At 47.4% G+C, this 23678-nt stretch overlaps 1 protein-coding gene across 13 annotated transcripts in view; it reads left to right on the forward strand.

The window, feature by feature from the left end:
* The first annotated feature begins 310 nt into the window (after nt 1–310).
* GPR161 (G protein-coupled receptor 161) overlaps nt 311–23678 on the forward strand; it is a 46423-nt gene continuing 23055 nt past the window's right edge. For 4 of the 13 annotated variants that reach the window (XR_006519584.2, XR_006519583.2, XM_044757866.2 and 1 more), the window contains exons 1-2: nt 1072–1090; nt 2108–2238. Coding sequence is in view for 5 of the 13 variants with exons in the window: in XM_044757866.2 (XP_044613801.2) it covers nt 2208–2238 (31 nt within the window). In the remaining 8 variants the exon portion in view is untranslated. Of the gene's footprint in view, nt 494–945; nt 1091–1442; nt 1564–2107; nt 2239–14494; nt 14571–23678 lie in introns of those variants that run through there. The other 9 variants (XM_044757862.2, XM_070498149.1, XM_070498147.1 and 6 more) reach the window with 7 other exon arrangements.

The following is a 23678-nucleotide window of genomic DNA, read 5'->3' on the forward strand; positions in this document are numbered from 1 at the left end:
GAATGTGAATCCTGCTCTTGGCACAGCATCAGTTTTTGCTGGAGTTTGGTGAACTGGGCTCTATAACTTCTTACCTGATTCTTCTGCTGCCGTGTTTCTCTCTCCTTCCTTCTTTCCTTTTTAAAGCTGTTTTCCTATTTCTTTCAAGTTTTCGTCCGCTTGTTATAACTGCTGCATAGAAAATGCAGGAGGCTAGGGACGGTACAGACCGTGGGGCGTGAGGAAGGGGAAAAACATTATGAGAAGGAACTGCTCTGTCCTCTGAACCGGCAGCTCCCTGGTCTGTGTATTGTAATTATTGCTTCCCAGCCCTTTGGTTCAGAGCGAGAGTGGAGTAGACTGTAAAGATGTGTTTACGTCCGCCCGCCCATTCCCAGGGGCTGTGGGCCCCTCAAAGGCTGGCTTCGCGGTTGATTCACCGTGATGTTCCCGGGGCGCAGGACAGTGCCGGCACCAGGCAGATGCTCCTACACGTTGGTTGGCTGAATGAACGGTGAGCAGGAAATGCCAGGAGGGGTCCACGGCGGGACTGGAGGAGGAGGAGAATGGGGCTGTGCGGAGCTACGAGAGGAATCCGAAAGTCTAAGTGTGATGGAGAGAGAAATGGGAAGGGGACGTCCCGGAGACTGGAACTGGGACGGAGGAACGGGATCGGGAAGGCCTGAGCAGGGACCACAAAGGTTTACAGGAGAAAAGTGGGGCGAGCTGAGAGGGAAGGGCGAGACAAAGAGCAGCAGCCGCGCCGCTCGCAGGAAGAAACGGCAAAGAAGCGGCTGGAGGGGGGCGGCCGCGGAGGCAGGGCGTGCGGGCCCGGGCGGGGCGCGGCCGTGGGGGCGCGGGGGCCGTGCGGGCCGGGCCGGGCCGGGCGGGCGGGGCGCGGGCGCGCCGGAAAGTTACTTGGCCTGCGCCGGCCGGGTCCGCGTGCTGGCGGCGGGGCGGCGGGAGGAGCGAAGCGGGGCTCGCGGCTGAAACCCGAAACCTCGGGTCCCCGAGCGCGGCCGGGAGGAAGGAAGCGGCGGCGGCGGCGGCGGCGGCCAAGGCGGGGAGGCGGCCCGGCCCGGCCCTGAGCTGCCGCGGCCGCGGCTCCACGGTGAGCACCGGGCAGGGGCGGGGGCGCGGGCCCGGGAGCGGGCTGGCCGGGATGCAGCGGGCCGAGCATCGTGCGGGGCAGGCGGGCCGGGCCGGCGGGGTCCTCGCGCCCCTTCCCCCACGCCTCCCCGCCCCCACGGCGCTTTGCTTCCCCGCGCGCCCCCTTGGATGTAGGGGCCGTCCTCCCGGCGACACTCCGCCTTGCTTTGGGGAGCCGGAGCTCTTTGTGGGAAGCTCTTGGGGGCGCGTCCCCCAGGGCGTCTGAGAGGCCCTTCCTATTTGCTGGCCCCACCTCCACTGCGCCGCCAGAAGCCCCTTTCCGAGACCCCCCGAGAAGGGAGGACATCGGCGTGTGCCCCGGACTCGGCTGATAGGGGTCGTGCCGCCTCAGGCCGAGTGGCTTCAGGGCCCGCTCGGGGACAGGTGGGTGGGGCGAAGCGGCCTCGACCCTCGGCGGGAAAACGTGAGTTCCAGGTGAGCAGCATGCTCCAGTTCGGGGCTCAGGGCGCTGTCTCCCCGAGCCTGGGCGGGAGGCGCGCCCAGAAGTCGCCCGGCCCGCGCTGGTGCCGCGGGGCTCCTCTGCCCGCACATCTGCGAGAGGGACATTCGGTGAGCTTTGTGGGGACTTGGCCAGCCTTCTGCGCCCTCCGGGCCAGAGCTTAACCCCCTTGCAACCTTTTGACAAAGGCATGTGCGATGAGAATGTCCGTTGGATAACTGGGATATTTTGGTGCGTGTCAGAGGTCTGCTCTCCAGTAACCACACGGCCGTGCATTAGCATCACTTTGTATCACATCTTTGAGGCTATTTTTGTTCGTTATTGTACCTTTCCTGCATTTGCGAAGTGCTTTCAAGAGCAGGTCATGTGATTTTCCTCCCTCGAAGCAGGGAGGTGGTGTGGTTTTAGAGGGAAAGGACTTCAGTTCCTTGTGTCCACTGGGGGTAATGACCACCTCGGGCAAGCCTGTCTCGGCCGCTGGAGGCTGGGAGGACGAGCATCACTGTGCCTCCTCCCCAGCCAGCCAGCCCGCGTTCAGCCCGGCCTCTTCTGCGCCTGGACCTGGACCTGGCCGTGAGCTCGGGAGCCTACTGCCTGGGGAAATAGGTGGCTTTCCCTTATGATCCATCTTACTGTCGCCACTGAGACAGGTGAGGAGGGGTATTTCCCAAGCCCTCAGAGCAGAAAGAGGAGGTGGGAGGGACCTTAGCTCGTGCAGCTCGGGGCTCTGCATCCAACTCCCTGTAGCTGGGATGCGCGCCACCCCTTTGTGCCACTTCTTCCAGAGCGCCCTTATTCCTGTCCCGGTCACACCCATCTTCTTTTGTACTTGTTAGATGCTTACAGGCACTTTCGTATACACTCTTGTTTCCTTCGCATAACAGCCCCATGAAGTGCCATTAGCTCCTTGTATAGGCGAGGAAACAGAGACTCCGGAGACGTGAAGTGCTCTGCTCAGCTGGTAAGGAGGCAAGGTTGAACTCGGGTCTTTTGACTTGGCAGTGCTTTTCTTGTGGCCTCCATCACACAGGTGGGTCCTTGAACTCAGGACATGGCAGGGAGGTTAGGGACCCCTCATAAAGAGGCCTTCTTGGCATTTTAGAAATTAAATCCAAGGCCTCAGGCACTCAGGTCCTTCTCTTTGTGTTGCAGCCTGTGCAGTAGAGTCTGAGACCAAGGAGGGCCGTGTGGTCAGAGGGGCTCAGCTCTGTGCTTAGGTTCCGTGGAAGGCAGAATGGGCTGAACTGGGACTGACCTAAGTGTCAGCCAAAGGAGGTACAGTGTAAACTGCTGCCGGCTGGGGCCCCTCAGGAAGCCTGCTTGCAGGAGGAGGGGGGCCGGCGGGCAGGGGGGGACTGTGTGCAGAGCACGCCTCCCCGTGAAGAGGCAGGTGCAGGGGCCACGAGGCTCCAGCACATTGTTGCCTGATCTGAATTTCGGGGGAAGCTGTTAATTTTTATGGAAAACCCCATGTTTTTAAAGTTGGGAACTGACTCAAAACATTTTTAGAAATGTGCAGAGCAACCAAATTTTGTGTGCAGGCCGGTTGTGGCCTGACCTGAGACTGCCAGCTTGCAACCTCTGTGTCAGACCTTAGGAAGCACTTGCTGTCCTTCTGAGATGCAATAAAGCGTGACTGGAGGGGAGAATGCTGTCTTCTTGCTGTTTTTCTTTGAGAACAAAAAACATCGACCGAGCTGGAGATGGCTGTCGGTGTCCCTGGAGTGTGGAGGCAGGGTTGGCTTTATGACTCGGTGCTTCATTCACTCAGCCAGTACCGGTCTCATCTGTGAGTCTAGTCCCACACCAAGAGAGTGGTTCCAACTAGTTTTTATCTGTTTCCTTGGCCAGTTTGTGCACCCGGCAGGACAGAGGATGGCATTCATGGTAGATGTGTTCAGGGAGTGCTGGGAGCATAAGGAGTGTGGCTGGGGTAAAACATGACCAGACACCTTGGATTTGGGATGGTGTTTGTGTTTTATTCAAGTAGCAGGTGAGAGAGCCCTGCACTGAGAGCATGGGCTGAAGTCACACGGCCCGCCCCCCACATGCCACTTTCAAGCCTTGACCCTGAGTAAGCAGTGGCAAGCATTCTGGACTATAGTGATTTTTCAAAAATATGAGTCATAAAAGATTTTAAAAATGCAGAGGTACATAGGAAAATAAATTAAAATCCTTTTTACCTCTCCTCCACTGCATCTCCCCACTTCAGAGGTAAGCACTGTAAGTGTATTATTCCAGGGCACAAATATGTGCTCACCAAGTCAAACATAGCTGAAGATGTAATGCATAATTTATTGATACTACATTTTAAAACATGATAAAAGTATTATCTGCATTTCAAACTTTAGAACAAACCTTAATGTATTGAATATACTTTTAAAAATACATAAACGGGCATCATATGTAGTTATATGCCCTGTGACTTACTTTTTTGACTTGACAATATGACTTGGACATCTTCCAATATCGGTAGCATAGGTGTACTTCATTCTTTGGAATGACTACGTAGTATTTCTCAGCATAGACTCACTATAATTTATTTAAACGTCCCCTTGTTGATGGACTCTTAGATGTTTCCAACTTTATTGTAAACGATGCTGTAGTGAACATCTTTGTACATACATCTCTGTGCACATGTAGAGTATTTCTGGACAAAAGTTATTCTTAGATGTGGAGTTCAAAGGGAATGTATATTTTAAACATTTATTTAAGCAGGATTCCCTTGTTTATTGAGATCTGGAGATTGTGCAGAAAAAGAGATTGAATAGCTTTCTTAGGTGGACTTGTTTGGGGATAGGCAGTATTTGGGTTAGTATATTTGGGTATAGGTGGTATTTGGGGTAGGATGTTTGGTTATAGGTGGTATTTGCGGTGGTATATTTGGGGATAGGTAGTATTTGGGGTAGGATATTTGGGGATAGGTAGTATTTGGGGTAGGATATTTGGGGATAGGTAGTATTTGGGGTAGGATATTTGGGGATAGGTAGTATTTGGGGTAGGATATTTGGCTATAGGTAGTATTTGGGGTAGGATATTTGGTTATAGGTGGTATTTGGGATAGGATATTTGGGGATAGGTAGTATTTGGGGTAGGATATTTGGGGATAGGTAGTATTTGGGGTAGGATATTTGGGGATAGGTGGTATTTGGGGTAGGATATTTGGGGATAGGTAGTATTTGGGGTAGGATATTTGATGGGTGGTATTTGGGGTGGTATATTTGGGGATAGGTGGTATTTGGGGTGGTATATTTTGCGATAGGTCGTATTTGGGGTAGGATGTTTGATGGGTGGTATTTGGGGTGGTATATTTGGGGATAGGTGGTATTTGGGGTGGTATATTTTGCGATAGGTCGTATTTGGGGTAGGATGTTTGATGGGTGGTATTTGGGGTGGTATATTTGGGGATAGGTGGTATTTGGGGTGGTATATTTTGCGATAGGTCGTATTTGGGGTAGGATGTTTGATGGGTGGTATTTGGGGTGGTATATTTGGGGATAGATGGTGTTTGGGGTGGTATATTTGGTGATAGGTTGTATTTGGGGTAGGATATTTGGTAGGTGGTATTTGGGGTGGTATGTTTGGGGATAGGCAGTATTTGGTGTAGAATGTTTGGGGGTAGGTGGTATATATAAGGCACAACATTCAAAGCGTATAAAACGTAACACCTCCTTCCCACTCTGGCCCTCTATTTCCTTTTTTGGATACAACAAATTTTGCCAGTTTTTGTGTATTCTTCTAGAGATAGTCCGTGCATCTATAGGCAAATAAAATGTATCTTTTGTTTTCTCCCTTTAAAGAATAAATACGGTAGCATGCTATGTACCTGCTTATAGAGTTTTAAAAATCTAACCTACATCTTCGAGAGTATTCCAGACCAAAATTATGTGCATTTTAAGTACTGACAGAGTCTTCCAAATTTGCCCTTAAAAAAAAAAAGCTTAATCAATTTACTCTTCCTAAAATTGCTCCATCAAATCTTTTTCCAATTTTTTCCATTGAAATGTTGTGATTTCATCAATTGGTGAGGTTCTTTCTAAATTCTGGACTTTAATCCTTCTTTCTTAATGAGTCAAGCATCTTGCCTTTGATGTCTTCTTCCCCAACTTTGCTTATTTTACTTTTGATTGTGCATGAGTGTTTAATTTTTATATAGTTAAAGCTGTATCACTTTTCTGTGTGGCTTCAAGTTTACTGTCTTACCTAGGAAGTCCTCTCCTATCTCAAGGTTAAATTTTCCTAAATTTTCTCCGTTCTTTCTTTGCTTTATTTCATTTAAAAATATTTTAAACTACTGTTTCTTGTCTTTTACGTTTTTTTTGAGTTTCCCTCCTCTCCAGCACCAGGGAGGTCGGGGTTTGAATTTGCCTGCAGCATCTATATTTTCGTTCACTTACATAGTGACTTTCTTCACCAGGTCTTAAGGATGAGCTCTTCTCTGGGTGGGAGAAGAGGGACAAAGGGCATTCTGGACTTTGGAAACATTGTCTGTGCAAAGTCACGGAACTGGAGAACAGCAGTGGGTATTGGAGAACTTTGAGTGATTCAGGGTAGCTGAAGTGGAGGGTAGCTGCCAGTGAATGAATTCTGCGGGTGGCAGAGGATGACATGGTACAGCCGGCTTGTGCAGGGGACAGTCAGTCTGGCAGAGGTGGGGGGGACAGATGGGAGTTGGAGTGAGATCAAAGATTAGATAGAAGCGTCTGGTAGTCATCCAGGGGAAAGATGGTGAGGCTCTGAGCTGGGGTCATGGCGGTGAGGATGAAGTTTTGAGTTAGAATTTATGAGATGTCTGTGATAGGGAATGGAAGTGACCAACATTTATTGTTTTACGTACGTTATTTCATTGAATCCTAGCAAGTCAGTATGGACATCCAAGGCTCAGATATGTTCATTATTCTACCCAAAGTCAGAAAGTGTCAGTCGGGCCTTAGCCCCGTTGATTACCTGGCTAGAGTGGTCTAGAATGTCCTAGGTTTCTGTCTTGAGTGATTTGAGTTAGGGTAGTGATTTTTTTTTCTAGGGTAGAGAAAAACATGAAGAATAGCATATTGAGATGGTAGAAGCAGAGATGATGAATTCCATTTTACACATGTTATATCTGAGGTGCCTGGGTGTGACATACGGGAGGAAACATCCACTACGTGGGTGGATATGAATCTGGAGTTGCAAAGAGTTGTCTAGGCTATAGATGGAGATTTTGGGGGCTCGTTATTTTAGTGGGTATAGAGAGGGAGCATAAAGAGAGGTGAGGTATCAAATAGGACTCTTTCTTTTGCAAGTAGTAGAAAATCCAGCTCAAATTGGCTTAAGCAGAAAGGAAAGTTATAGGCTCAGGTCACTGAACAGCTCAAGAGTGTATTTGGCTTCAGGCCTGGATACAGGCAACTACCACTGCAAGGGGAGGAGACATGGAGGAGGCAGCAGTTAACGCCCTCTGTAGCTGAGGACGGAGAAGGAGTGCCCCGGATGGCATCCTGGGAGACAGGGCCTTTGCCATCCTGGGAGACAGGGCCGGATGACTGCAGGTCACAAGGACTGGTAAGATGGAAAGGAGGGAGAGGCAGGAGGGAGCGGGATCAGAGGAGCCCAGGGAAGAGGGAGTCTCAGAAAAAAGGGGCAATGTCCAAGGTGTCAGGCGCTGCAGAGAGCTCAGGGAAGGGCCCGTTGGATTCAGCCAGGAGGCCATGGGTGACCTTGCCCTGGACCAAGATAGTCATTTATTTTACCCTCTAGAGGGTGCATATTCCTACCACCCAACCCTGGGGATGGCTGGGTAGGACACAGGTGTAGTGATGGCAGTCAGGAAATTTGGGCTTTGCTGATGGTCGTGTGTATGACTACGAGTAACTCACTTGACCTCTTTGGGCTTCAGTTTCATCATCTGTGAAATAACACGACTAGAATGAGTCCATTCTATGGCCTCTTTTAGCTCTAAGATGTTGGAGATTAATGAATCTAATCACTTCTCACCACCTCTGCCACCACAACCCTGGTCCGAGCTGTTGCCTGTCACCTGGGCTGTGACAGCGGCCCCCTAACTGCTGTCCCTGCCCCCACGCTTGCCCCTGCAGTCTGTTCTTCACCCAGCAGCAGAGCGACCCTTTGAAAACACGGGTCAGTCACATCCCTCTGGTGGCCTCCTGTCACATATGGAGTGTAACGCACATGCCTCATGTGGCGCATGAGGCCGTACGGGATCTGGCCCTGACTTCTCGGAGTCCCCATTCTCCTCGGCTCTCCCTCCTCTCCGGCTTTCTCCGTGTTCCTTACACATGCCAAGCTCATTCTGGCTCAGGGCCTTTGCAAGGCTCTTCCCTCGGCCTGAAATGCCCTCGCATCATTTTCTGGTCTCTACTCAAATGTCACCTCCTCGGACAGACTTTGCTGACCCCCCCACTCCCGGCCCGCCCACCCAGGCCCGCTCCTCTTACCCCGTTGTATTTTTCCTCCTAGAAACTACCACTCTCTGGAATTATTTTATATATTTATTGTTTATTTGTTTGCCGTCTCTGTCCCCCGCCCCTGAATGTAAGCTCCAGGAGAGGAGAGATTTTGGCATCTTGTTCAGCCTGGGTTCCAGCTGTAGCGTAGAGCTCGGCACGGAGTAGGTGTTAGTAAACGCTTTTGGGGGGTAACTGAGTGAGGGATGAGAAGAGGACGCTAGGAGTGTCTGGGAACCAGTGGCGGTGTGTGACGGGGGGAGGGGACACCCCCTATTCTTCAGGGCTACGTATGATGGCATCTGTATCAGATATGGTCATCAGAAAAAAATTTATCCAGAGGGGACACTACTTTAAGCTATTTTAAAGTAATATTCTCAATTTTAGAAATGAGTTTAATTAGTTTGCTGGACTCTAGGAGGATAATGAGTAAAGCAAATAAGTAAGGGTAAAAACCAGTTAAAGTAGTTATCACTGTTTATCTCGTGATAGAAGTAATCATCTCAGTCTTATTCTCAGCACAGCTTCTGTCTCTTCTTGGAGCACATGTGTGTGTGTTTATGGAGGGAGCTTTTTAAAAATTTTTCATTGATCTGTTTATTAAGTATATATAGTGAAAAATAAAGTGAACCCAAAGTGCTGCTTAGAAAGGGTTTCTCAGCCTCAGCCCCATTGCTATTTTGGGCTGGATAATTCCCTGTTGTTGGGGGCTGTCCTGCGCATTGTGGGGTGTTTAGCAGCATCCTTGGCCTTAGGTGCCAGTAGCATCCTCTGAGATTTGATGACCAACAATGTCTCCAGGCATTTCCAGATGTCCCTTGGAAATCTGGAGGGGAGGCAGAATCGCCCCTCCTTTGAGAACCACTGATGTAGAATATTGGGATAGTGACTGGGTTTGATTGTTATCTGGAGTCTTCTGTTTGGACATTTTCGGACCTTTCCCAGCCGTCCTGGTTCTCTTTAGCTTAAAAAGATAAGATTTGCTCTTTCAGGGTTGGGGTGGTGAGCATGAAACAGCAGCCCCCTTACTTCAGGCAGATGTAGATTAAAATTGCATATTTCTCAGTCAGCTGGTCACCTGGGTGCCTGCAACCGTGACTCAGCCTGAGTGCCTGCGTCGCTGGTCCCTGAAGCAGCTCCTTACTCCTGGGGGAGCACTTTTCCATGGTGACTGAGCAGGTGGGCTTCTGGTCTTGAGCCCGGAGCCCCTGCTGGAGTCAGAGATGCTCCCGTTCCGTGGTCTCTGGCAATGCATCCTTTCTCTCTTCTGTTTCATTCACCTAAGTAGTCAAATGAAGCCTCCTTGGCTTTAATTAAGATTTGAAGGAGGAGGGGCTGGCCCCGTGGCCAAGTGGTTAAGTTCGTGCGCTCCACTGCAGGCGGCCCAGGGTTTCGTTGATTCGAATCCTGGGCGCGGACATGACACTGCTCATCAAACCACGCTGAGGCAGCGTCCCACATGCCACAACTAGAAGGACCCACAACGAAGAATATACAACTATGTACTGGGGGGCTTTGGGGAGAAAAGGAAAAAAAATTAAGAAAAAAAAGATTTGAAGGGGAAAAAAGGAACTGATTTTTTTTTTTATGTCTTCAATAAGTTTCTTAAACATTTTTTGAGTTTGTCTTCTGATGGCCACTCTACCAGCAGCTTTCGTGCATTACCTCATATATTCCTCTTGACAATCATATAAAGTAGGTTAATTGCACTCTCTCTGTCCTCATGGAGAAGTTGAAGCTCAGAGAGGAGAGGAGACACACAGGGTCCCATGAAATTCAAACCTAGGTTAGGTTAAGATCCCCCAAAATATGTTCTTTCTATTGACTATCAGATCAAAGTAGATACTAATGAGTAGGAGAAATATAAAATATTATTTTCTCCCACATGCAGAGTGCTGTTGGGAATTCAAAGGGGAAACTGAGGAAGAATTAAGGAGCTATGTGGAGGAGGAAGTATCTTCACCTAAAATAAAAAGTTGTGCAAAAACGTGCATGTCTGAAAGGATAACTAACATATAAAAGGAAAACTGTAGATAGTAAGAGGTGGCGAGTGTCACTGTGGAGGTGGAATGTTCCAGAAAGCCTTCTTCAGAATTTTGCTCTTCAGGTGGACCTTGAGCTACATGTTAATCACAGTGTCAGGAAGGAGGTGAGTGGCCTGGGAATGGCTAATGGTAGCGACCGCCCAGCTTCCTCCCCAGGCCGCATGGAGCCACCTGCCCTTTTCAGGTGGAGAAGAGGCTTGGTTATGAAAAGCTGCTTGGAATCAATAACATTGTAAACAATGAATTTGAATGTTGTTGACCACGATAACATCTGGAGACACAGAGCAGTAATAGTTCACATATGTGCCAGACGTTATTCATTCGGTCTACAGACAGGAACTGCCACCCGCACTTCGGGAATGCCTGACTTGGAGGATGTGTTAAAGGATAGTTTATGGAGGAAATAAAAACAAAAGGGAAGCGAGACAGCCAAGAAATAGTAACATTCTACTTTGCTATGCAGGCCTGTGCAAATATCTTCTGAAATATACCTGTTGTCTCTTGGAGAAATTCATATTTTCTAGACTTAGCTTTTTGGAAAACTCTAAGTTAGTCCTTTGATATATAACATTTGTCTTCACTCCTGTATCTACCTTTCTGGTGTCATAAAATCCAATAGGACTCAACAATTTTGCTTTTAAATTCAGCGGTTTCCCTCTTACCACTTAAAAAATGTGAAAGGTGGATGCTGAGCTCTGAGCTGTTTCAAGCGTCCTTCTTTTTCTGGAACATGCCACAGTTACCTGAGCCACACAAATACAGTGAGCGTGTCCTTGCCTGGCAAAGTGCTGAGAAGTAGAGAATCAGCTGTCCCCAGAGGCGCAGGAGGAAATGACACACGTATGACCGAGGCCACACCTGGAGAACTTGTGTGGGGGCCCTCCCTCGGGGCTTTAGTAAGCTGGACAGGGAAAACGCCAGGTAAGTATACTTTGCGTGGGGAAAAGGGGCGCCCAAGGTTGGAACAAGTTGCAGAGAAAGTGTGAAAAGGAAGGAGAGAGTCCGCCAGGCACATTTGGCGTAAGAGGATGGCATTCCCCCGGCTGCCTTGAGGAATCACAGTGTTTCGGGTCATCTAATAGAGTCTCCGAGGTAACCCACCAGCTGAGTGACTGTGGGCAAGCTCAGCAGCCGTCTTCGAGGTTTCAAAAGAAGGCAGTTGCTTTAGAATTGATCTCTAAGGTCTTTCCCAAGTCAAAATTCCATTTATCTTGGTATTTAATGACCTTGAATCATCATGAAAATCACTGTGTTTTGTATACTTTCTTTTAAAATATAGAGAAATGAATGATAGATTTTCATGTATTTTGCTTGAAGGCTTAAAATTTACGTAAACTCTTTAGACTTTTGATGTTTTAACGTGATAAAACCACCAATTCGTAAACTCAGCTATCCAGAATGAGGCATTTCCAAGGATTAGCTCTAGTTTTAGTGCATTTTTGGAAGGGACATTGTTACTGGAGACCCTCTCTTTCTTTTTTCCCTTTTTTTAAAGATTGGCACCTGAGCTAAAATCTGTTGCCTATCTTCTTTTTTTCTTCTTCTTCTTCTCCCCAAAGCCCCCCAGTACAGAGTTGTATACTCTAGTTGCAGGCCCTTCTGGTTGTGCTGTGTGGGACGCTGCCTCAGTGTGGCCTAATGAGTGGTGCCACGTCCACGCCCAGGATCCAAACCGGCGAAACCCTGGGCTGCCAAAGCAGAGCGTGAACTTAACCACTGGGCCACAGGGCCCTTTCTTTCTAATGATTAGAGTCTGTGATTCAATATGGAGTTATCATGGGACAAGGTGAGCAAGTTAGGGTAATGGAGTTGTTTGCTCTGTGGGGTCAAGGGGAATGGGACAGGAGTAGGTGGGACAAGGGATGGATGGCTATATGAAGACCCCATAGCACCAATCCTTACCAGCAACTGGATTGCACCATAATATTCATACACAGCACAGTTTGCCTTCCTCAACATCTCTCTTCCCACCTTCGAACTACGTCAAGTTAGGATTGCTTTTTGTAGCCTGTAAAGGGAAAGGAAACTCTACCCTAAAGATTTAACCAAAAAGAGTTAAATCTAGCTAGTCTGGGTGACTAGCCGTGGCTGGGCACAGTGTGTTCACAGTTTAGTAGGTGACTGGGCCTACTTTAGTCTTCCTGCTCTGATCGCATGGGACTTCCAGCCATAAGAGGCTGCTTTACTTTCAAGCACTGAGTTTGAGTTCCAGTCAAGAGAGAGGGATAGGAAGAAGAGCAGAAGCCACAGCTGAGTCTGTGCCTTTTTATCAGGAAATGGATAGCTGTTTGCTACCTTGTAGACTTCTGTTGACTAGAACTGGGTCTAAAGGCCACCCAAGCTCTGTGCCACTGAGTATATTTTCGTAGGCAAATTTGCTGCCCCACATTGAGTCAGGGTTCTGTTGGTAGGGGAATGGGGAGAGTGGATATTGACTGGACAATGCATGGTGTCTGCTACGTCTGCAAAAATAATTCTCTGAAGGCAAGAAATGCCTAGTGTGCCAAGATGTCCAGGGTCCCACTGTCATTCATATATTTATTTATCACATATATTAAGTACCTACTGTTTGTCAGGCACTGTTTTAGATGCTGACCAGAAAATTTACAGACCTAAAATTCTTTGCCCTCACATAGCCTACAGTCTTGTAGGAAATAAAGACATTAACAAGATAAATAAATAAGTATACACATATGCACTAAGGAGAAAAAGTAAAGAAGGGAATGGGGCCATAAAGTGTTGGAGAGGGGTACAAAATGTTAGGTGGCCTCGACTGGAAGGGCTTTGCTGAAAAGATGATTTAAGTTAAGACCCAAAGGAAGTGAGAGAGCAACCTACAGAGATATCTGGGGAAGGGCATTCTAGACATAGGAAACAGCAAATGCAAAGACCCCGAGGTGGACACATGCTTGACGTGTTTGAGAAATAGTGAGGAGGCCACTGTGGTTGGAGTAAGGAGTAATTTTTACTGTGCGGTTGGAGCAGTGATGGAGAGGCTCATCCTGTCCGGAGCTGCAGGTCTTACTCTGAGTGATACGGGAATCCTTTTGGGCTTTTGAGGAAAGCAGTGACTTCTTTCTTTGTTTTGACCTCCGTTTGAACAGGCGCCCTCTGGTCGCTGTGTTGAGAATGGGGGCAGTGGGGATGCAGGTGGGCTAGTGAGGAAGCTGTCTCAGTAGTCCAGAGGAGACAGAGTGTCGCCTGGACCAGAGTGATGGCAGCGGAGATAGTAAGACATGGTTGAATTCTACACACGTTTCAGAAGTGGAGCCAGTAGATTTGCTAATGGACCAGATAGGATATGTGAGTCAGGAGTGACTCCAAAGCATAGGGTCTGAGCAGCTGGAAGGATGGGGGCACCATAACAGGAGATGAAGAAGAACGTGGAAGGAGTGGGTTTGAGAGGGAAGAGATTTAAGTCTGGTTCTGGGCACTGTAGGCTTGTGATAGCCCAGTGGAGATGTCGATTAACCAGTTGGATGGACGAGTCGGCAGCCCTGGGGAGTGGCATTGGCTTCTCTTCTGGAGCAGGGCTCCTCACCAGACTCTTGGTCCAGTTGCCCGGTGAGTCACCACAGCCACGTCTGGCAGCAGCCTCCGGTAGCCTTGGAACGGTGGGCACTTCTGACCTGGCCTGACCCGGCTTTTCCTCTGAGTTTGCTGGGATCCCAGTTCTCAGCAGGATGGCCGTGGGCCAGTGTCTGTGGAGGCTTTCCCGAGGCTGCCCTAGAAAAGCTGGTGTTTCTGCTCTTCTCCCAGCCAGGAGAAGAGCGGGGTCCAGGCTGGGGTGTCCAGTGGCCTGGCGAAGGAAAGGCAGCTGCCTCGCGTGCAGCTGGAGAAGTTCTTTCTCTAGTCGGGTCTTGCCCGACCTTCGGGTGGCTACAGCTCCCCGAGCGCTGTGGTCAAACCACGGCGGCTTTCCCGCCCTTTCTCTTGGGGCTGAAGACTCTCCCTGAGTGAGTTGTCCTCATCATGACTTCGGCGCGTTGTTTGTGGATTTGCTGGGTCGCTGACGTGGCCCCTCTTTCCGTGTTGACCGGGAAACAGGAGGGCGATGCTGGCAGCTTTCAGAGTCGCTGGTGGCCTGGGGACAGGCCAGTGGCCCTTTGGCAGACATCAGCTGACGGTCTGTGGTTCCGAGCCCAGCTGGGCTGAGGACTGAGCGTTCCTCACGTTCTCCCACGTGCGCAGCAAAACTGCTGCAGGTGAGCTGGGGGAGCGGAAGTCGTGCTTGTTTTAGCGTGTGATCTGGGGGCTGCGGCCCATGACTGTTTCATTCAGGGCGCTTTGCCTTGGAAGTCGCTGCTGGACTGGTCCCCTGTGAGGAGTCGGCCACCCAGACTCCGCCTCATCGCTGCCCGCTGCAGGAGGAGGTCACTCTGGGGGCTGTGTCAGCCGCTGCTCTTCTCTCTCGGCAGGTGAGACTCCGTGAGGACGCCTGACCTCCTTCATTTCATGACTCTCCGAACGCTGAGGAGACAAGTTAAAGAGAAGGTGCTCTCGTATATATTTTTTCAACCTTTTTTGTTGTGGTAAAATACACAGAATATAAAATTTACCGTCTTAGCCGTTTTTAAGAGCACAGTTCAGTGGTATTAAGGACATTCGTATTGTGCAGCCATCACCACTGTCTGTCTCCAGAACTCTTCATCTTGCAAAACTAAACTCATTGAACGACTTCCCCTTCTCGCCTCCCCTGGCCCCTGGCAGCCAGGAGTCTGCTCTCTATCTCTGTAATTTTGGCTAAGCACCCAAAATGGGTGGAATCACACAGTGTTTGTCTGTTTGTGACTGGCTTATTTCACTTAGCATAACGTCCTCAAGGTTCATCCATGTTGTAGCACATGTCAGAATTTCCTTTCTTTTTAAGGCTGAATAATATTCCGTTGTATGTATAGACCACATTTTGCTTATCCATTCGTTATTCAGTGGACACTTGGGTTGTTTTCTTGTTTTAGCTATTGTGAATAATGCTCCTGTGAACATGGGTGTTCAAATATCTGTTCAAGATCTTGCTTTCAGTTATTTTGGGTATATACCCAGAAGTGGAATTTCTGGGTCGTATGGTAATTCTATATTTAATTTTTTGAGGAACTGCCATGCTGTTTTCCACAGTCACTATACCATTTTACATTCCCATCAGCGGTGCACGAGGGTTCCAGTTCCTCTGCATTCTCGCCAGCACTCGTTATTTGCTACTGTTTTTGTGTGTGTGTGATAGTAGTCATCCTAATGCATGTGAGGTGGGAGCTCGTTGTAGTTTTTATTTCATGATCACTAATGTTGAGCATCTTTTCATTTGCTTATTGGCCATTTGTATATCTTTTTTGGACACAAGTTGTTTTTTTGTTGTTGAATTTTAGGAGTTCTCAATGTATTCTGAATATTAATCCCTAATCGAATATATGATTTGCAAATATTTTCTCCCATTCTGTGGGTTGCCTTTTTACTCTGTCAGTTGTGTCTTTTGATGTACAAATTTTTAAAATTTTCATGAAATCCAATTTGTCTATTTTTTTTGCCTGCGCTTTTGGTGTCATATTTCAGAAATCATTGCCAAATCCAATGTCATGACTTGGTATATTTTTTGTGTTATTCTCAAGTCTTATTTCCCCTCGCCCCCGCATTTATTTGCTTCTTGGATTCTTTCCCTCTTTCAATAAAGGAATTAGACCAATAGATCATAGCGTATTTTAGACTTAGTAGGTCTTTATTCACTCATGCCACAAACAGGGAGAGTGTTGCAAGTAGAGGACAGGCAGAAGCAAAAGCCAGCTGGGAATGGGGGCACATGGCACAGCTGGCCGGAGCAGAAGGTCCATGAGGGGTTGGAGCGTGAGAGCTCTGGAAGGCAGCGGAGGCCACTCCACATCCAGGCTCATCTGCTGTGACGAATGGATGGATTGAAGGTGACCGGGAGTCTCACCACCGTAGGACCAAGCTGTAGAGCTGCCAGCTGCTGTTCTCTTGAACTAGGCACTTAACCTTTCTGAGTCTCAGTTTCCCATTTTACTCATTTAACACTTATGTGGTACCCAACACTATTCTAATCCCGGTACAAGTGTTAACTCACCGATTTCTCCCACCAGCCCTGTGAGGTAGGTACTCCTGACCAGGAGTATTATCCCCATTTTGCACAGGGGGAAGCTGATGCCCAGAGAGGTTAAGTAACATGTCAAGGTCACAGAGCCAGCAAGTCGTGGAGCTGCGATTTGAACCCAGGCTTTCTAGTTGAGAGTTCATGCTCTTAACTGTATGTTATGCTGCCGCTCTGAAATGGGGAGAAGAGCAGTTCCTGTCTTCAGAAATTATTCAGAAGATCGAATGAGAGGATGTGTGTAAAAGTGTGTGGTGTGTTGCACATCGTTATGCAAATACCGATTATTATTAGTTAATAATAATTAAGTAACACTCTGGAAATGGGTGAGATTCTCTGGGGTGTAGGAGAAAGGAAGGGGTTGGGCTCTGAGCCTTGGGAAACGTCTGTGTTGTGGAGCAAGAGCTTGGTTTTGGAAAGACATTTGACAGACTCCCTGTGGACATCTTGTGGAAGGGTCAAAGACAGTGAAGCAGTCCGGCCTCCAGCTCCTACAGAAGGATGTTGGGAAGGGCAGTGAGGTACTCAGGTTGATAATGTACTTGCGGGGGACCAAAGTCAGGTCTGTAACACTGGCAAAGCAAGAATTCAGACAGGGCCCAGGAGGTCATTTGGGGCTCTGACTAGCTGCGTGTCCTTGCCCTGGCACGTTTTCCCAAGCAGACCAGGGCTCAGACCTGCTCTCTGTGTGAAGTGAGAGGTTTGAACCAGGACGTTACTAAGTTTGTGGTGCCCTCGTGGGGACAGGAGCAGAGTGCACTGTGCACTGTACCAGACTCTGGCCTGGCTGAGTGGGCTCATCTCTGGGCTTGCAGAGGCCGAGTCACTGCAGCCACCGTCTTGGGAACAACTTCCGTGTGAGTGCCAGGGAAGGAGGGAGGGAGGGAGTGCGGGGAGGGGGCCCCAGGATCCTGTGAGGTCTGCTGACTCTCAATGAGCTGTGTGTGGTCTGGTTTGTGGGTGGGATGGGGGTGGGGGCTCACAGTCTATCTCAGTTACCTTAGTGCAAAGCGAGGTGATTGTTAGAACCTTCTTCCCAGCTCCATCCCCCGGCCGCCCCAGCTGGTGATTGATGTGTATAAAGTGCTTTGAGGTGCTGAGGTGCAGAGCCCCTGAGAGTACAGCCAAAACAGCTTGACAGTGACCTCACCTGGGCTTGTTTGAAGTGGTGTTTAGGGCTAGTTCCCCCTGGAGGGTTGTTTATTTGAACATCTTATGTAGCTACCTGTTGGCATTCCATTTCTTTAGACGAGGGCAGCGGGTGGTCCCTGCTTTTCAGGCTCTTCATAAAAATGGGAGGCTGCAGAGGAGGAAGTGAACACTGCCCCGTCCGGGATATTTAAGGAGATCAGAAGAGAAGCACATGCTGAAAGAAACTCCTTTCTCCAGCGAGGACTTCTGGAGGGGACTGGTGTGTCTTGCCCTGTCCAGCCGCCCCTGTTGGAGAGATGCCGACAGTGCTGCCTTCTCCTGACCAGCAGGGCCTCCCGCACCCGCGGAAGCTGGGCCTGTTGGTGCCCCATTTACCAGGGGTGCTGTCGAGGTGGGGAGGCCTCCTTTTCCTTGTAGTGGCTTGTGGATTGGGACACGGATCTCCTGATCCCAAAGAGACTGCGCTCCTGAGCGTGGAACGCTTCCCTGTGCTTCCCTGTGAGGACAGTCTGCCATACTAGGGCCCACCCGTCCACGGGTGCCAGTTCCATGGCAAGAGGCAAAGGGTAAGACGGTTTCAAGCAGGAAGCTGAAGGCAGATCTGTGCTTGAGGAGTCGGCCTAACCTTGAAAAAGTGAAGGTTCCTGGTACCAGTGTCTGAAGAGGTGGGGTCTTGACGTGTGCAGATCATGGTGTGTCAGAGTATTTATTAGTCAGGATTCTTTAAGTGGCAAGTGCCAGAAACCCGGCTGAAGTGGCATAACTGAAGGACAGAATGCACTGGTTCATGAAACTGAGAAGAATAAGAAGATTCAGAATTTCAGATTATTTCATCAGCGTTTGCGGATGGATTTATTGGCTCTTTGTAGGCAAGTCTGTCCTCCATCAGTTCCAGCCAAAGTCCTGGGTCGTGGGACCATGGCCCTGAAACACAGGAAGGGCGGTTTCTCAAAGTAAACTCTTCAAATGGTAACACTGGCCTGCAACGCAGGCTCATTGTGTGGCACACGCTGTTCTAGGCACCTCATACAGACGACCATGGAGTCACTTAGTCCTCACAGTGGCTCTGTGAAGAAGATAGAATTATTTTTATAGGTTAGGAAACAGAAGTCAACTAAGCTTGGGGAGCTGGGCTTCAAACCCAGGCAGTTTGGCTCCAGGTCAGTACACTTCACCGCCATGCCACGGCACCTTCTGACAAATGTGGGCGACAGCCATACACGCAGGGAAGAAGTCCACTACAGGTCGATGGGAGTCAGAGAGTTCTAGGTAGAAACTTGAGGTGAGACCACAAAATAGCCAAATTTACACAGTTAAACAAGACAGGGATAACCCACCCTTACGTTGTAGTAATTCTGTCCTTGCAAAAAAGGAGTTTCTAGAATTATTTCTTGGAAGTTACCTTGCAAAGCAGTTTGTCAAACACGATAGATTCCTGTCTCAATATTCTATAGGGTTGCTTTTTTTTTAAACCCAAAATAATATCGATCACTCACTTGAGTGACAAGATTTGGCTGTCAGTGACTTGAGGCTGTCCCCATGGTCTAATCCAGCAGATGATTCACTGTCACTGGGAACAGTCAGGAAGACTGAAGGAATTCGAAAAGAAGAGTGACGTGACACACTGAGCCGTGACAGTAAAGACAAGCAAATGCACAGCCTTCCCCGGTGACCTGTCCGGGAGGGATAGCTGTCTTTATCGGGAATAGTTTCTGATACGTTCATTAAAACCTCGTGTGTGTTACAATCATGCTGTTTCTCGAAGCTGCAGCACGAGGCGCTGTATTTGGTCAGGGCGGGGCGTAGTGAGTGTGGGAGTTGGAGACACCTTTGTGTCTGGCGGTGGAACTGGCCGGGAGAGTGGGGATGTGAGTCACTCTTGAGTTTGCTTCCATCCGATGGGCCCTGGCTTGTCAGGCCCTGGGGAAGCTGGCTGCCTGCCAGGAAGCCTTCCCTGGCTGGGGCATTCCAAATCCTCTCGTTCTTTAGAGGTGCACCCCTGGGGGATGTGTTGGGGCTTGTGCCTTCCCCACGCCAGGCCTCCTGGCAGAGGCTGGGATTTTGGATTTTCCTGGGTGGGCAACTTTTGGCCTCCTGGGAGACATTGCACCGAGGACCTCAAGGATGGTGGCCAGCCCTGGGCTCTCTGATTCTGCAGTTCACTGATGTGCCTGCCACCTGGGCCGCTGCAGAGTAGCAAGGTCAAGCCGTGTTTTATTCCTTTTTTTCTGTCTTTTGGAATGATGTTTTGCAGCCTATTTTTATTCTTTTAGTGGTTACCTTCATAATGTTAACTCTAGTGTTTGACTTAACAGTGACAAAGTTTTGAAGGCTCGTCAGTCGTCATCAGATAATTATTGCGTTCCCTGCTGTGTTCCAGGCCACGTGTCCAGGTGCTGGGGAAGCAGCCGGAACCAAAGTCTCTGCCCTGAGGACTCTCTGACTTGGAATGTTTTTACTCCAACCGCACCTTTTAAGAGCTTCCATTTTGCATAGTATTTTAATTTCATCTTGTTTTCAAAGCTCCCAAATTAGCTACTTTTGTAAAATTTGTTGTTGACGTTTAACTTTTTAAATTTAAATTTAATTTAAAAAATTAATTAGAGAATTAAATAAAAAATTTTTGCAGTTCTTCTTTAGATTTATCCACATATTTGCCAATTTCTTTTCTGACAGTTGATTCTTGCACCCCCACCCCTGAGTTCTGGATTTGGTTTCCTTCATGCGATATGTGTTTAAATGGATCGTCCCATAAAGAGTTACTGGTGAACATGCAGGTTTTGTGCCTCGAAAGTATGCTGTTCCCCTTGCCCGAATGATGTTACAGAACTTTAGGGCAAGAGTTCTTTTCCTTAGCTCTTTCAATAGATTATTCCACTGTCTTCTTCAAAAGAAGAGTCTGCTGTTTATCTAATTGTGACTTTTTTATGGGAAATTTACTTTTACCATTTTCTCTATCTTGGCGTTTGTTAGTTTTCATTGTGATGTGCCTTGGTGTAGAATTTTTCTCATTTATTCTTAGAAGTTGATATGCTCTTTCATTCTGAGGACTCGTTTCTTTAATTCTAGAAAGTGTTCAGTCAGACCTCTAAATACTGCATCAAACTTAATGTAGACGGTGTGGGTCCAACCTAGTGTAAGGTGGTGGATATTTTTGCCTGAAGTAACAGAAACCCAGCTGAAAATAGCTTTAAAAACAATATTTAACAATGTGTTATTTCACATAACAGGAGGCCAGGATGAAGGTGACTCCAGGATTTAAGTCAGCAGCTCAAGGATCCAGTCTTTCTTCTTTCCACGCTCAGCACCTCTAATGATCCCCAGATGGCAGTGCCGCTCCGTGCTCTCTTTGCCATTAGAGTCATTAGGAAAGGGTTTTCCTTCCTAATGTCTTTGTGAGATCAAAGCAGCTTTTCCCAGAAATCCCCATCCACCCTTCCCAGGCTTCTCCTGACGAGTTTGCCAGAATTGCAGGGAGAAAGGAAACACAAAGATTAGGTCAGACCAGTCAAGTTCCAGCTCCCAGCACTAGGGACAGGATCAGCCTTCTCTGAGTCACTGGGAAGAGGACTGGACACGGAAACAAGGTCAGGTCTACCAGTAGGGAAGAAAAACTGAGAACGGTTGTTGGGTGGGCACCCAACAGTGTCTCTACCCACTTCTCTCTGATCTCTCCTGCTGCCACTTCTGTTGAATACATTGGATCTTCTTATTCTGTCCTTCAGGTATCTTGACTTTTATTTCATATTTTCATTTTCTTAATCTTTTTTATTGCATTCTGGGTAATTTCCTCAGAGCTGTCTTCCAGTTCACCATCTTTCTCTTTAATTAAATCTACTATTTAGCACATCCATTGAGTTTTATTTTATTTTATTTTTATTTTTATTTTTTGAGGAAGCTTAGCCCTGAGCTAACATCTGCTATCAGTCCTCCTCTTTTTGCTGAGGAAGACTGGTCCTGAGCTAACATCCATGCCCATCTTCCTCTACTTTATATGTGTGACACCTACCACAGCATGGCGTGCCAAGCGGTGCCATGTCTGCACCCGGGATCCGAACTGGCGAACTCCACACTGCCGAAGCAGAACATGCGAACTTAACTGCTGTGCCACCAGGCCAGCCCCTCCATTGAGTTTTTAATTTTGACCAGTAAGATTTTAATTTCTAGAATTTCTGTTTAGTTCTTTTTCACAATTGCGTATTATTTTTTCATGATGTCTTATTTTTGCTTTATGATTTCTGCCTCTTTTCCTTGTAAAGTTCTTAATTTTGTTTTATAGTTTCTTTCATATTCTTCTATCAATTCAAGTTCTTGGAGTTTTGATTCTCTTTTTTTTTGTTTTGTTGATGCTCCCTCATGGTGAATGTTATGCTCTTACTTCCATGAAGTATTTGTTTGTTTTGTGAGTGTGGAAATTTACTACAGAACCATTTTCTCTTTACTTCTGCAAGCGTTAATTTTTACATGGATTTATTAGCTCGGACTTCTGTGCTATGCAGAAGGTATAAATTTGGTACTCTCATCAGCATGGCACATGACTCAATGTTTGATTTCTCATGGAAAAATTTTTTAATGCTCCACCCAGAGCCACAGGTAAATGACTATGTTTTTGCTGCTTCCCTTTGCCAGTGGGAGATGTTTTTCTAATCTGTTTTTCATGGAGGGAGCAGCCCTTCTAGAATCCACTCTTTATTCCACTTTTCTGTCTTGTGGGGCCCAAAGTCTTTCTCCCACATAATAACCCAAGCCCTGTGGGTCTTGAACTGGGTCTAATCCCCTTCTGGTCACAGGTGTGAGAATATAGCTCTGGCTTTGAGTTTTCTCTGTTTCTCTTTTCTTTAAAGATTTTATTTTTCCTTTTTCTCCCAAAGCCCCACAGTACATAGTTGTGTATTTTTAGTGGTGGATCCTTCTAGTTGTGGCATGTGGGATGCCACCTCAGCAAGGCTTGATGAGTGGTGCCATGTCCGTGCCCAGGATTCGAACCAGTGAAACCCTGTGCTGCTGAAGCAGAGCGTGTGAACTTAACCACTCGGCCATGGGGCCGGCCCCTCTCTGTTTCTCTTACCTATGGATTTCCCTTTCTTTTATCAAGTTTGGCTTTTTAAAAAAATTTTAAGTCATATTTGATCCATCATTTCTATGAATTTGGAGTTGGAAAAATGTTCACATCAGCTAAGTCCACCATGTTGCCAGAAATGATTCCCATAATAAGTGAAAAACACTACATTTTGCTTGAATAAAGTGGTTATCCCTTATAAAGTGCTTCCTATTCATTGTCTCATTTGCCTTTTTTTTTTCAATTTCTTCATCTTTCTGACTGCATTCAGGGAATTTCCTTGGTTGTACCTAATTTTATATTTATATTTGAATAGTGAGTTCATGCTGATAACCTCCAGTAGCCAGCCTAACACCGCAGGGTCCCCTCACCTTTCCCTGTTCTGTGATTTGCACCTCCTTTCTCCCGTGGTGAGAAGCATGGTCCCTAACGTAGGCTGTGTACCCAGGTGCTCTGCGCTCAGAACCCTTGTGAGATCATGGCGCCATCACCAGCATCTGACCTACCGAGTCAGCCTGGTGGTGGTTTTGTTTATGGAATACATATCATGAAGGCTTACAGTCAAAATACTGTCTTCAAAAGCTACCTGACTTAATTATTTTCTCCGTTTATGTTATCAATCTAATACACAGGCTTATTTTTTCTGTTTGCAATCAATTTTGTTTACTTTTTGCATCCATTTTTATTTAATTTCTTTTATTATATAAAATATTTACATGGCTCAAAAATCAAAACTGTAAAAAGTACTCAGAGACATTTTACTTCCATTTATGTCTTAGTTTCTGGTTATTTTTCCTGTTTTCCTTTTTGCATAAGTAAACATGAACTCACGTGCAAATGTATTCTTATTTTCTCTTCTTTCTCACATATTTCCAAATTGTTTTTTTACAACTAATGCCTCAATGAATAAAAAAAATTTGTGCATCTGTTATTTCATATTATGGACTTCTGTCTTCAACGTAAATACCTAGAAACGGAATTTCTGGGTCAAAGGGCACATGCACATGGGGTTTGTCAGGTCTCGCCAGATTGCCCTCCACACCGCTGTTCTTTTCTGCATCCCCATTGGAGTGTGGGAGAATGCCTGGTTGCCCACCGCTTCACCAACAGAGTGCTGCCAAGCTTCTGGATTTTTACTGGCCTGAAAGGAAAGAAATGGTATCTCAGTGTAGTTTTAATGTGCATTTCTCTTATTTTGAATGAAATAGGGCATCTTTTCATATGTTTAAGAACCATGGCATATCCTTTTCTGTGAATTCTGTTTATGTCTTTTATCCCCCAGTTTTATTGAGAT

The sequence above is a fragment of the Equus asinus genome, chromosome 25 (assembly GCF_041296235.1).
Source record: "Equus asinus isolate D_3611 breed Donkey chromosome 25, EquAss-T2T_v2, whole genome shotgun sequence".
Lineage (NCBI taxonomy): Eukaryota > Metazoa > Chordata > Mammalia > Perissodactyla > Equidae > Equus > Equus asinus.